This window comes from Psammomys obesus, unplaced genomic scaffold (assembly GCF_907164565.1).
Source record: "Psammomys obesus unplaced genomic scaffold, mPsaObe1.curated_primary_1811, whole genome shotgun sequence".
NCBI classification, from domain to species: Eukaryota; Metazoa; Chordata; class Mammalia; order Rodentia; family Muridae; genus Psammomys; species Psammomys obesus.
The window spans coordinates 329,210-343,370 of NW_026590490.1; the positions used below are offsets into that span (position 1 = coordinate 329,210).

General features: G+C 41.0%; 1 protein-coding gene across 8 annotated transcripts in view; it reads left to right on the top strand.

The window, feature by feature from the left end:
- Cdk5rap2 (CDK5 regulatory subunit associated protein 2) overlaps positions 1-14,161 on the top strand; it is a 185,793-nt gene that overhangs the window by 99,646 nt on the left and 71,986 nt on the right. For 6 of the 8 annotated variants that reach the window (XM_055607530.1, XM_055607533.1, XM_055607535.1 and 3 more), the window contains 3 exons: positions 3,936-4,066; positions 5,451-5,560; positions 7,929-8,057. In XM_055607530.1, coding sequence (XP_055463505.1) covers positions 3,936-4,066; positions 5,451-5,560; positions 7,929-8,057 — 370 coding nt within the window. The remainder of the gene's footprint in view (positions 1-3,935; positions 4,067-5,450; positions 5,561-7,928; positions 8,058-14,161) is intronic. The other 2 variants (XM_055607534.1, XM_055607531.1) reach the window with 2 other exon arrangements.

Sequence of the window (14,161 nt, forward strand, 5' to 3'; positions counted from 1 at the left end):
TGTCTCTGTGTGCTCCCTCTCCTTCTCTCAGGACAGAATTATCTGCAGGAACCAGTTCCTCAGGGCTGTCAGGACAGGTGCTGGGGGAAAGCTCTGTTTAGGAATGCCCCTTCCCTAGCACTAATCCTACGGGTTGTGAGGTAATTTCTAGACTTCAGATCTGAAATGAGTTTAAAGAAGGCAGAAAACATGCTGATGAAACTAGGTGTGGACATCTTAGGAAGCCTGGCCATTTCACTGTGGGGAGGGCGTGGAGTCAGGTGGGGAAGCTGAAAGGGGAGAGAACAATTTTGCTTTCATTGTATGGCATCTCTGACAGGATCCAGAGTAGATTCTCGGCCCAGAGAACCTTTAAGGGGGCACAGAGGGGGTTTAGTTGCTCTCGAACCCTCCCAGCATCTGAATGGCTCCTAGTTTCATAACGACTAAAAACATGGATGAGACTAGAGAGGGCCAGGCTAGAGAGGGCTGCCACTAACGAACAAGGGTGCTTAACAGGTTTCATATTCATCCTCAGGCATGGGTCCATATCCCAGCTCCAGCACCTAGCAAGCCTGAGCTTGTGAGTTCATCTCTCACCCTGAGTATGTGTGTTTGTAATGTGGAGATGGACTGACCTGCCTCCCTTCTTACCCTGCCTGTCTTCCAACTGATTGATATGCTTTCCTACTAAACCCCCTTCCTCCCTCCCTCACCGTCTTCCTTTCCATCCCACCCATCTTTTATCCTGTCCATAGGGAGCTTACCTAGCTCCAAATCTACTTAGCTGTCTACTTCTCTATCTACCTCTCTGTCTTACAGCCTAGATAATCTTCTTAGTTAAGATGTAATGGTTTGAATAATGAGTTTGCGTATTCGAATACTTGGTCCCTGTTGCTGGAATTGTTTGAGAAGGATTAGAAGGTACATTACTACATGTGGACTTTGAGGTTTCAAAAGCCCACACTATTCTCAGTTAGCTCTGTGACGTGCTTGTATATCAAGATGTAAACTCTAAGCACTGACCCAGTGCCATGCCTTTGTGCCTGCTGCCATGTTCCTGCTATAATGATTATGGACTCCCATTCTCTGAAACTCTAAGCCACAATAAACTCTTTCTCCTATATGCTATTTAGTCATAGCATCTTAGCTCAACAATAGAAAAGTAACTAAGAGATAGGGGCTGATACTATTTAAATTTTAATGCTGCCTGTCTGTCACTAAGCTCTCAGTAAACAGAAACACTTACTTGATGTATTAGTAATAACAGATCAAAAGCCCAGTCTCCCTGTCCCAGAATGCATATACATAGCTATGGGATTTTGGATCATCTGACCTCGATGCAGAGGAAAAACCTGTATATGAGAGCCAGTTGAATTCCTCTTTGCAGTTTTAACACTGCTCACTCTGGAAGTGTAGTAAAGGGGGTGACCTGTAAAGATGCACTTGTGATTAAAGTGAGAAAGGAAGGGATAGCTACCATGAGCCTGGTCACTTTAGCTTGGAAGTACTCAGAAGCTGGTGTTTTAGTTCAATACTACTGTGATCAATGATTAGACCTTCTTTAGAGGCTTCTGTACTGAGCCCTTCGTTGATGCACTCTCTACCAGAGGGTGAATTCAGTTCTTGCTCAGCCTCAGCAGTATGGTGCTAGGTGTTTGCAGGTCACAGGAGCTATTCTATGTATTATAGGATATTAGTAATATCCCTAGTTCTGCCTGCAAGCTGGTACCACACTGTCCCAGTATAGTTATGGCAACTACAAATGTCTCCAGATAGTCAAATGTCGTGTATGGTTGCAGAATCCTCTCTATATGAGAATCCCTATTATAAGTCCCAAGAACCAAAATTTTTGGCTTATCAGATGAAGAAGGGGGAAATGATATTTGCTGAGTACATACTAAGCTTTCTCGTCTAACATCTCACTTAAGCCCCAAAATTAACTAAAATGAAAGTTGTCTTTATCTCATTTTATAGCTGAGACAGCTTAGTGGAGTGGCTTGGGGCTGTAGAGCTAGTTAGTGACACTGTCCTTTTTTGAACTTTGTATTTCTGTTCCTGCCCATCCCCTTTGCCACCCTGTTCCAAGAAGGTTTTCTCTGAGCAAAAAAACAAAAAACAAAAAAACAAACAAACAAACAAAAAAAACACTTGTTCTTCTGCTCCCTCAGAAAATATAGAGACTCTGGAATTGGGAGAACATAAGTGATAGACCTGAAACATCAGCTGTGCGCTTTTCACCTTGTCGGAAAATGGAAGCATTGATGCAGTGGGTAGCCTGCCATAGGCAAATGGTAGGAGCGTCCCCGAAACTCTTTCCTTTGCTTTCCTGGTTAAATGTTTTGGCAGCAGGCTATATGCAAGCCTGTGCTGTGCTATGACACCTATGGAAGAGTTTCCATCAGCCAAACAAATTGATCCTTATGATGATTTTGACATGGAAGTACGTACAGGTTTTTTGTAAGCCCTTCTCTTGCATGAAGACTGCTTCACAATGAACCATCCTCAACACATAAGCAGAGGAAAGTAGACAGAATGGTTTATTTCCTCTAGTGTATGTTGTTTATGTGTATGTTTTCATGGACAGAGCTGGAGAGGAAGTAGGGCTTGAGTCTGTTTCACACAGAAGCCCAGCAACAGCTCCTAACCACTCCAGGAGAATCTGATAAAAACTTATGATCCTTCTCCCTAGGAAAATCCATATATTTATACATTTACAGAAAGTTAGAGGGCCGTGATAAATCCTGTCAGGGAACTGTATGTCAGACATCAGAAGAGAGTGATATATTCCTTAGTGTTTAAGAAGGAAACTTTCTGATTTGCTTTAAAAATACTCCTGTGCTTTGATCTACTGTGTTGTTGGGTATTCTTAAGAAAGTAACCCAAATGTCAAACTACACAGTAGGCTCAGCTTGAGGGGGAATGTATCTGTTGCTAAGGTGTCATCTGGCTCTCCATGTTCCTCTAAGAGCTGAGTGTTAGTCTTTCAGGTTGTGTGGCACTTGCACATGGATGTAAGTCCAAAGCCTCTCTGGATCTGCACCATCTAGTAGAATAGACATTAGCTATGTGATTACATAAACTTACACTTACTTTCAATTTAATAACATTAAACATTCAGTTCCTTGGTACATTAAGCCCCATTTCAGATGGTGAGTAGGCACATTAGCTAGTGGCTGCGGTATTAGAGAGTACTGAACATGCCCATCACTGGAGGAACTTCTTTAGGAAGAGTTCATTGTGGTTAATGCAGCTGTTGGAGGCATGGCCCTTACATGGCCTCCCTGAGTTCTTTGCTTCTTGTACTGTGTTAACCCACGTGTGAAACTCAACACCTCCTCTTTCAGAAAAATCCGTTCATACTGTCCATTTTAATATTTGATTGAGTTACTACAATAGAGTTCTGTTGGCTTTGAATTGGCAGAATTCTGATCCCTCTTCTGATGCCTGGGTGTTGGGTGAGAGAGCCTCTTCTTGTACACAAAGCCTTCTCAAGGCATTATTCCAAGTAGTGGACCATTCTGGAGAATTAGATTCTTTCCACCTGCTGTGTGTAGAGTTGACACTGGTAAGGAGTGAGTTCAAATAAATGGAGAACAGTTACCTGTGTGATACTATGTGCTCATTAAACATGTTGCTAGAAACTTTCACAAATGTGGGGGAATATTTAAGCAAGAATACAGTTCTGCCGTGCACACCCAGTGGCATATAGACTGTGTAGAAATACTTTTGGAGAAAAAGATTCAGGAGAGATACCATGTGATGATCAGTGGGGACATCATAGCAATTTTTATTTTCTGTGTACTTTTGTATTTACCTTTTTTTGTAATAAACACATTTGCTTTTATAATCAGAAAAAAAGTACAAGTGACATAAAACCTACAGCTTTGCTGAGCTTTGCATCTTAAGGCACAAATCAGTCTGTTTTATAATTTTTGGTGTCTTGTTTTGCCAAGTGTCAGTGAACTGCAGGCTGAGCTGAAAGAGGTTCTTGCCCTGAGGAAGCAGCTGGAACAGGATGTGCTTGCCTATCGGAATCTGCAGAAGGCCCTGCAGGAGCAGCTATGTGAAATTCGGAGGCGGGAAGGTACAGTCCCCTTTTTATATCCTTTGGGTATGTCCCATGAGGTGTCTTAGTTGAACTAGAAGGAACCCTAGACCAGGAGGTAGTATGGCCACAGGATCCTCTGTGGTGAGTGAGTCTGCATTTGCCTGGCCAGAAGGGCCCATTAAAAGTTTGTTAATTCTGTAGTGGGTCTATAGCCTGGTTGTCTCCTGCCTGCCTATGTGAAGCATTTGCTACTCTAGCTCCAGATAACCTGAGCCACTGGAAACCCCCTTTGACTTGTAATCATTCCTCATTGAGTGCACTTTTTTTGCCCTAGATGCATTGAGCAGGAACACATAGACATAGAAAGAGATTGCTGTTTTAGATTCATGTAGGGAGGGCAGTAGCACCAGGGTCCATGGGATAGCACAGAAGTACTCATCACAGTGCATCTGGGCCCTCTGCTTTGCTGCACACTAGCATCCTTATAGTCTGGCTGGTGTCTTGTCCCTTTCTGTATCTCCAGCCCAGTGGTTGGCATGTATGGTTAAAACTGCTTGTTGCTGCTGTGGGTTGACTTTTCTTGAGCCTATTCTGTGTATAAGGTTCACGGCTGTAGGCTCTTGCCTTTTCATCTCTGCTCATCACAGTCATCCAATCAGGCAGAGAAGGTGTTAACTTTGCTGAATAGATGAAGGAAATGAGCTGAGCTGAGCTGGGCTGGGCTGAACTTGGGGTCATTGATTTGCCTCATCTGACCCAGGATATACTGCTTGAAGGTCCACCACTGTGTTCTAGGAACAGCAGCAATGGCCATATAGATTAAACAAAATTCTATTTGTGGTGATACCTCTCTCAGTGATTGTTGCCTGGCTCTGCTTCTTTTCACACTATTAGAATGTGATGTGTATCATGAGAAGCAGAACCTGACACACAAGTAAAAGAGACTCTTTGTTCCCATTCTTGGCAGACTTTTTTTTTTTTTTTTTTTTTTTTTTTGGTGTATGCCCTGTGGCCAAGAAAGTACTTCAGCCACTTTCATGTACTCTGAAATTTGTTCAGGGTCTTATCTATTCTTGTGTATTCATCCCTAAGCAGAACTACTCTAATTGAACTGAAGTCTTGTGCCATTGAGAGTGGTTTCCAGGTAAAGCACCTGGTAGGCAACTTATAATTCAGTATTGGCTGCAGGGACAGCCTACAGACCAGAAGAAACCACACATTGAGACATCAGCCTGTAGAGCAGGCAAAATTACTTTTACTCTGAGGGTCATGTTTTAACCCCTTGCTTCAACTCCCCCACCTCAGCCTCTTGCAGTTGCTTTAGGTAGAAGGCATGGGGGGGGGGGTGGTTTGGAAGGATCTGTTTCTAATAGTCTTTCTCCCCTCCCCTGCCCCACTTTCTATTTAAATTTTTGTGCAGAAGAGCCGTTTTCATTTTATAGTGATCAAACATCATATCTAAGTATTTGCCTTGAAGAGCACAATCAGTTTCAAGTGGAACATTTTTCTCAAGAAGAACTCAAGAAAAAGGTATTGACCTGACCTGTTTACTTTTCAGAATTGTTCTTGTCTCTTTGGTTCCTGATCTCAGAGGTGTGCAGTTCTAAAGCCCCTGTCCTCTCCTGCCTGCATTGTCTTTTCTGGATTGCTGCATGGCTCCTCGTGTGCATGGTGCTGGCAGTGCTCCCCAGAATAGACTTTTGTGTCGGGGCTGGAAACCCTAGCCCAGGCTCACTTTCCTGAGAAAGTGTTTGGCTGGCCCCACACAATGAACAAGTCACTTTCCCTCAGCTCATTCATTTCTTTGTACCTAATCCTGCTTGATAACCCTCCCATACTACTGATTGGTAACATGTATGGGTACACATATCTAGATGTCTTAAGTGTGAGCCTCTTAAATGTAGTCTTCCTATTATGTTTATTTCTTCCTATTATCTTTTTTTCTGGCACATTTAGTAGGAGCTGATAGATTTGAACAAATATAGTTTCAAGTCTGATCATTGCATCTTTTTTGAAATGTGAGGTTTTTAGTCTGTATATCTGTGATATGGTTATAGTGACATAATGTTTTAAAGGACCATTGCTAAGAATAGGTATTTTGAGTGTGTGTGTGTGTGTGTGCTCACGTGTATGCCAAAGATTGGTTATTGGTATTGGGTGTCTTCCTCTATCACTTTCCACCGTAGTGTTTAAAACAATCTTTCACTGAATATGGAGCTCATGAAATTTAACTAGATTGGCTAGATAGCTAGATCTAAGACTTTACCTGTCTCCTCTCCAATAGCACTATGCTTAAGCAAGTGCTTCCATGCACCTAGCTTTTATGTGGGTGCTGGGTATCTGAATTCAGGTCCTCATACTTGTGTGACAGACACTTTAATGACTGGTTATCTTTTCAGTCCATGGATCTGGTTTTTATTTCTGTTTTGTGTCTTGCACATCTACATGCATAGACAAGGTAGAATTTTTTTATTTTCTTTGAAGGTCAAGAACCTTTTGAAAAATTATCATACACTGGCATTTGGAGTTTATAGAAAACAAAGTGAGTCTGCTCAATTGCCTATGCATTTGGTCTAGCAAAAACTGAAGTGCTGGGCTGAGCCTGGGTACCCTGTGCTATCTTTTGTGGAGTCTGCTGTTCTAGCCCATCTTGGTGCTTTGACTCTTGCTATGTCTTATACAGTTTTCCAGATGTGCCCCAGCTGTGGCAGCCATAACATGAACTTCTTTCCTTATTATAAGACAGCCTCAGGAGTTCTGCAGGAAATGATTGACTAAAGCTCACAGGGGTTGTTATTGCTTTATTAAGGACAACTCATTTTGACTGATATTACTATCTGGTTTGTAAGAGTATCCTCTAATTACCTGTCTAATTATCATCTTGGAAGCTTACTGCCTCCGTCTGTTAATGTAGGCCTAGGCCTGGAAGCTTCTAGCCTCCATACAATCTAATCTAGGCTTAGAATGCTTTCACCTCTGAGACTTACTGTTGAATAAACTCGCCCTTTCTAGTTCTTTCTAACTCTGGCTGGTTCAATCAGCTGTTCTGGCTCAAACCTCTTCTCCTGTGTGACTGATTCAATCTGACTTCTCTCAGCTTCTGACTGAATTGCTCTGCTTGGCCTCAAACTAACTCTAACAGTCTGTTTTAATCTTCTGGCTCATTCTCATTCTCTGGCTCATTCTGTCTTTACCTGTGTCTAGATTGTTCTCTCTTCAACCTGTCTCTGTAAAACTCTTCTGGTAAAAGTGCCTCTGAATTCCACGAAGTGAACTGTCACGAACTCAACTTCAGTGCACTGCCTCTCAGCTAACTGACTCAACCGAACTGACTGAACAGAACTGACTAGAATCAGAGAACTGCATGGCTCTGTCTCCTGAGTGCTGGGATTAAAGGCATGTACCACCATACCTGGACCTAAGCTTTTCTTTACCTGAAACTTGTGCTATCTATGCCAGGCTGGCCTTGAACTCAGAGATCTGCTTGCCTCTGTCTCTTTGGATTAAAGGCACTTCTATATTTCAGCTGGATCACACAGACCAAAGGCAGAATGTCTTTGCCAGAGCAGCTATGTTCTGAATTAAAATTCTTCTACACTGTGTATATAGAGAAAGAGGTCTCTGCTCTTAAGGAAGCTCTGACATAGTTGGAGAAACTTAAGCTCTGGGAAATTTTTCCTTCAGAATGCTATGTTAAAAGACAGAAAAATGTTAGCTGCCATTGACCAAATGCCTTTGTATGCTATGGCTGTGATCATGGTGAGTTCTCATTCTAGATACCTATGTTATTCCAACCTTGGCTGTAGATACAAAAGCTGAGGATAGCTCAGGTAGCCTTCCCACAAGTTGTACTCCTTTGCCTTAAAGTGAAACCTGTATCTTTTTGCTCTTACTGCAGGTCAGTGACCTCATACAGCTTGTGAAGGACCTACATACAGACAACCAGCACCTGAAGAAAACCATTTTTGATCTCTCTTCCATGTGTTTTCAGGGAAATGACAGACTTGAGTCAACAAAACAAGCAGAGGTAAGAAGAATTGTTCTTATTGTCATGTGCTAATTGAAGAGATACCTCCCTTCCAACCCTTCCCCCATTTTTTAAAGACTGTCTTAGGAAGGTCTTTGAAATTCTGTTTGCTGTGGTAGAGTTTTGAGGGCCCAGATGATCATTGGTTCTGTCCACAGGCTTCCTCCAACTCAGGTCATGTCTTATCAGATGTGTTTGGTACCCTGTGATGCCGTTACTATGGCCTAGCTCTGCGTATTTGCTGCAGATGGCACATCTGGATGCGCATGGCCATGGCTCCAGATAGTGTGGCTGCAGTCTTGGAGGATCCATACTTAAAGGAAGATGTCTACCCACTCGCCTTGCCTCTCACCCTGATTACTTCTAGGTGTCACTGCTGACATTTGTCTCTCTTTTCCTATGTTTTTAACCATGCTGTACAGGGAAGGACCCTAGGGCCATGCTGGGGAGAGAGACATTGCCTTACTCCAGGCTTGGCCAGCCCATTTCTCCTTTGAAAGAACCTGGCTCCATATGTGCATTAGCATCATTTCTGAAGTAAGGGTTATTCTCACTGTGAGTGCAGAGGATCTTTCTGTGCAGGAGTCCCTCAAAATGAGTTCAAAACTGGGCTTTTCCTGGGTGAACTTGTCTTAATTCAGCCTGGAGCACAGGTACATACAGGCCTCACATCTGTGGCCACATCATTTCCTTGGGAGAGGTTTATGTGCTGTCTCTTCCCACCTTCCCAGTGGGAACTGCTCAGAGGTACTATATTTATGCTGTGCTTTGGCCATCTGCTTTCTTTGAGACACTGATTATTATTGATCTTGGACTCCAGGGCTCCAGATAATTTTGAAAACCAAGAGCAATGGCTAGCCACTTATGGGAGAAACAAGTCTCCCAGCTTACTTCCTCTGAGGCCGTGTGTTTAATAAGCAGCTCCTTCTTCACCAGCTCCATTTGAGCTGTAAATACCGAGTTTTGTTTGTTCATTTGCCCTTTGAAAAAAAATCTGTTAAATGTCCCATTATGTCCTTTAGAGAACAGAGGCCTTTTCCTCTGCCCACTCTAAGATCTTAATACCAGCCGATTCAGATTTGAGTCATTTGTCAGATTGCACTTCAATTTGATGTTCCCTGCAAAAAGCCTTTTCCTTTATAGCACAGTTCCCTTGGCTTCCCTCAGAATGAGATGGGAAGATCTGCATGGAAAGGTGGCTATAATTTGGAACTGAGGGAGGAAAGGGAAACAGGGTGAGGTGAGATGGCAAAGAGGGGAGCCTGCTGTTCTCTGGGAGAGTGTGTGGATCTCCTTCCATAAGACACAGCTAGAAATGTCCATGTTGCCCACAGTTTTCTCTGAGCAGCAGGATTTACAGAGAGAGGGTCCAAAACATCATTTCTGTTTTCTTAGAGGCTGTAAATCATGGAAGTGAGAGTTGGGGTAGGAGAGAGAGGAGAGGAGAAGAGAGATGTTAGAATATAGAGAAATGTCCCTAATCCTGCTGCTTTCAAACAGCATAATTGACATTTCCAAACTGTCTCTTCTGATTGTGCCACTTATATTAAATGCAGTTTTCTTCCCTTTTGTTTTTTTCTAAATCTCATTAAGTCATAGCAGCATTTTCCATTTGAGGAACTGACTGTTTAAGGGCCTCTTTCTTGTTGGATACCTGGACTGATTCTGTACACAGGTCTTTTTCTGTCCTTAGGATTTCTTTCCTAAGACTATATCCCCAGATCTGTAATTACTCATGGATACAGATATGAAATAATCATACAATTAGTTTTCAGATATCTTTCTCCAAAATTCTAATTGATGAAGGCCTAATAGAGTTTGTCGTGTTTCTTTCCAAAGTGATTGCCCTTAATTAGCACCATCCTATCAGAACAGGAGGATGTACGATTCCCATATGTGGGTAGTTTATGTGGAAACCGTCCAAGTGACCAACAGCTATCCTGTTACCTTAATGTGCTTAATTATGGAAGTCTCTATCCAGGTGCTTCTTTTTTCTTCTGTTCGCCACTTATTACTTGATGCTAGAGAAGTCACCATCTTACAGGTTAATTTTTCAGCAGGACATGGTCAGAGTAGTAAATGTTGAAACCTGTGACTGCTTGTGGAACTAATATTTCCAGTTGAGGTCATGTGAGCTGGAGGGTGCTAGGAAGCTGTAGTATGCAGGAAGGTTAGAGGTTGTTGTCATTTACTTTTTTTTTTTTTTTTTTTTTTGTCATTCTTATGTGTGGTTAGAAAGCTGAGGATCGGGGACATGAAGATAGATAAAAGAATGTAATTTAATTGAGCTTAGGTATTTATAGAGCTGTCACATTGGTCAAGAAGTGGATCTTGTGTGACTCAAGCAATGTCTTGTAGGTTTTTCTGCTTGGCCACTCCTTTTCCCCTGACGTGTTTCTACACAGTCTCAGCCATCTAGCTATACACAGCTCACAGTTTCTGGTAATAAATCATAAAGAAGTAGGTTTTAAAGCAAGTCTTTTCGGTACATATAGTTTTACCATTTATTAAAGGTAGAAACAAATTTAAATGCTAATGAGATGGATGTGCTTGTTTATTTTTATTTAAAGACTTAAATCTTGGCTGAATATTTATTGAGTAGGATGCATAGCATCTTCAACATTTTTCAGAGTTGATTGACATTTTGATTTTATGATACCAATTCTATCAGTTGCTTCCTATAAATGCGTAGTACAGAAAAGCAGAATATGTTTAGGGACCATTTCAGAAATTGTTGGGTAGAGCTGCAGAGATGACTCAGCAGTGAAGGGTATTTGCTGCATTATCATGAGGACTAGAATTGGGATTTCTGTACCAAAATAACAAGCTGGACTCCTCAAACCTATAATATTACAGGCCTCTGCATGCACACAGGGGCTCATACCCATGCATAAATATATCCATGCATATAGACAGACACACAGATAAATATGCAAAATAAAATAAAATGTAAAAACTTACTGGTAATTTTTTTCTTAATTTTAAGTCAAATTTCATTTACCAATTTTTTTGTTTGTTTTTTTGTTTTTTTCTGAGACAGCATTTCTCTGTGTGGCCTTAGCTGTTCTAGACTTGGATTGTAGAGATCCGCCTGCCTCTGCCTCCCTGAGTGCTGGGGTAACAGGCATTTGCCACCGCACCTGGCTCATTTAACAACTTTTTTTTTTAATGAGCTTTTTGCTGCCAACTCAAAAAGCAGTTTTGCAAAATGGACATTATACTGTGAAATACAAAGGTGAACCAATTTGATGCTTACATGTTGAGGAATGATGATAAGAAAATAGTAAGTTTATTTTCTGTAATTAATCCAAGTGTCTGTAAGAGCAATACAGTGTCTATACAGCAATTGATATCATCCGGTAGTCTCAAATATGAGCTGAGGTTTTGTGCAATTTGGTTGATATGGCAGAATATAGTGCCATGCATATGGCAGGGCGCATGTGGTGGGTGCTCAGCTGTATTGAAGTTGTGTGATGCAGTATGGGCACTTGCCACCAGAGACCCCTTTTGGTTGTCATGTGTTCAGAAAACTTTACTTTGCCAATGTTGTTGGAACCCTCACATTAACTTAAGTGACTTTATATGGGCACTGCAAAAGCCAGGCATGGTGGTGAACACCTCCATGCCAGAACTTGGGAAGTTAGCAAGATAAGAAGTTGATGGTCATCCTCAACTATGTAGTGAGTTTGAGGTGAGCTTGGACCACATGAGACCATTTCTCAAAATGAAAAACAAACAATAACAAAATTAAAGTATAACCCGTTTTTCTGTATAAATTTATTCATCAAATGTAAATGTCATTAATAAAATATTTAAGGGCATTACATAAGACGTTAAGCCATTTATTAATCTATTTTTTAAAATAGCACATTTTCTTTTCTCAGTTGATTATGTTTATTGTTTAGAAAAATTATAAATGACATAATTGAGCCATCTTCAAAATAATTATAGGCATTAACAGAGTATTTTGCGATGTTTGGATATAAATGTGTCCTGTGTAATGTTTAAGCCAAAACAAATTTATTTAGCTTATCAAGCATTTTGCATTTCTTTAAGGTAGAATTTTCTCTTGTATTTCATGATAAGTTGCTTTACCTGTAGCATCTGCTGTGCGGCAGCTCACATGTTGGACCTGTCCAACTACCCTCTGCCAACCTCTTCTCTCCCAGCCGGTTCTTCTTTCCCTCTCCTTACTCTCACCAGCCTCTTTCGAAATTTCTGAAGGTCTGACTTGTTTAGATTCCACTTAAATGAGATCATGTGGTACTTACTTGCTTTATAGACTGTTAACATTTTTTTCCTGTCATTATTCTATCTCGTCTTTTCAATAATTTCAATGGAAATTGTAAAGAAATCAGTATATTTGTCCAAAATATTTAGGCAGGTGTATCTTTAACTAGCATATATATTTTAACTACAAATTTATACTACGTTTATTTATTTTGTATGTTTGTGTGTATGTGTGTATGTGTGCTTTTATGTGTGAATGTGCCACAACACATGTGTGGAGGTCAGAGGACAACTTGAAGTAACTAGTTCTTCCTTTCTACCTTGTCAGGGCTGAACTTAGGTTGTCAGGCTTGATGACAAGTGCCTTTACCCACTGAGCCATCTCCCCTGCCCTTAACCAGTATATGTTTTATAGTTACCGTTTCATTTTTTCATGAAAGGCCATAAGCCAATATTTGCTAAGTGCCTGTAAATGAAACCTAAGCTTCTTTCGCGATCCCTCATGTCCTTGTGTGTTCATGCTGCACTCTACCTACTACTCTGCTTTGTCTACTGTGTTTTAAATCTCTCTGTTAGACTTTCAAATAACTAGAATCATAGTGTATCAACTCTTTACTCAGCATGACCATTTTGAAGTTCACTCCTGTTTTTATTTGAGCTAATAGTTTCTTGTATCTCATTGTTTGAATGTGTTAGCATTTGTTCATTGTACTGTTAAGTAGACTTGTGGACCAAGGGTGATAGGAGCATCCATGTACCAGTCTTTGGGGACCTTTTTTGTCTTTTGTTTTTCCTAATAAGCTTAATATTTAGTAGCCTTGTTTGGTCCTTATCTCTCATCTCTTTAGAATATCTACAAGGCATAGTAGCACACATTAGCAATCCCAACATGAAGAGGCAGCAATAGAGGCAGGGAGACCACACATATTTGAAACTAGCCTGGTTTAGTAAGGTCCAGGCCAGACAGGAATATATTGCAAAACTTAATCTCTTCTTCCCCTTGCCAAGGATTAAAAAAAAAAAAAAAAAAGGGAAGAAACTAGTAGAGTGAGGGTACCTCACTAGTTCTACAAACTTTTATACCTTACCAAGTTTGTTCATAACACCCTTTGTTATGCTCTGTAGCATTGTAGGATGTGGTTTGTGTTCAGCAGATCTCTTTGATCTTTATTGTAGTTCAGATGTAGTAGGCTAGAGTATTCTGGCCTTGAGAACTTCCTGTAAAGTAACATTCCTAAGTCTGTTTTGTTTTCAATTTCTTCTGAACAAGGTTCTTCTTCTCAGGGGAAGATAAGAAAGATTTCAGCTGGGCAGGGAAGAGTTAAAATTGCAATTGACTGATGTAGGAACTCATAAAAACTCTTCAGACAGAGCCACAAGTATTACATACATACAACTGCCCAACAAATGACCCTGAACTCCCTGGGTTTCCTACCTTCAGCTTAGAGCTACATTAGCAACATGAGTGATTTTTAGACTACCTTTGATTGACACCTTCACTGGTCATGGCCAGCTTGGCATAATTCATATGTCTGATGACCAAACTCTGCTTGTTTGGAGAACTGGGCTCTTGCTCTCCTGGGATCTTTGTACTACCCATTCTTGAAAATGGGACTTCATTGCTTTTAGGTATTTCAAATTAATGCAGTTTCTATAAGTCCTTTATTTCCAAAAGTGTAGTTATTATCAGGCAACCTGACACTCTTCTCAGTATAATGACAGTGTTACTTGGACTGTCCACATTTGTGGACAGTGTCATGCATGTGTCACACGTGTCTCACATGTGTGATAGTCTAACAGGACGTTTATGCCCTGTGCTAAATAGGAGAAGTGATGAATAATTTGGGTATACCAAATGTCATTTACTGTGGGGT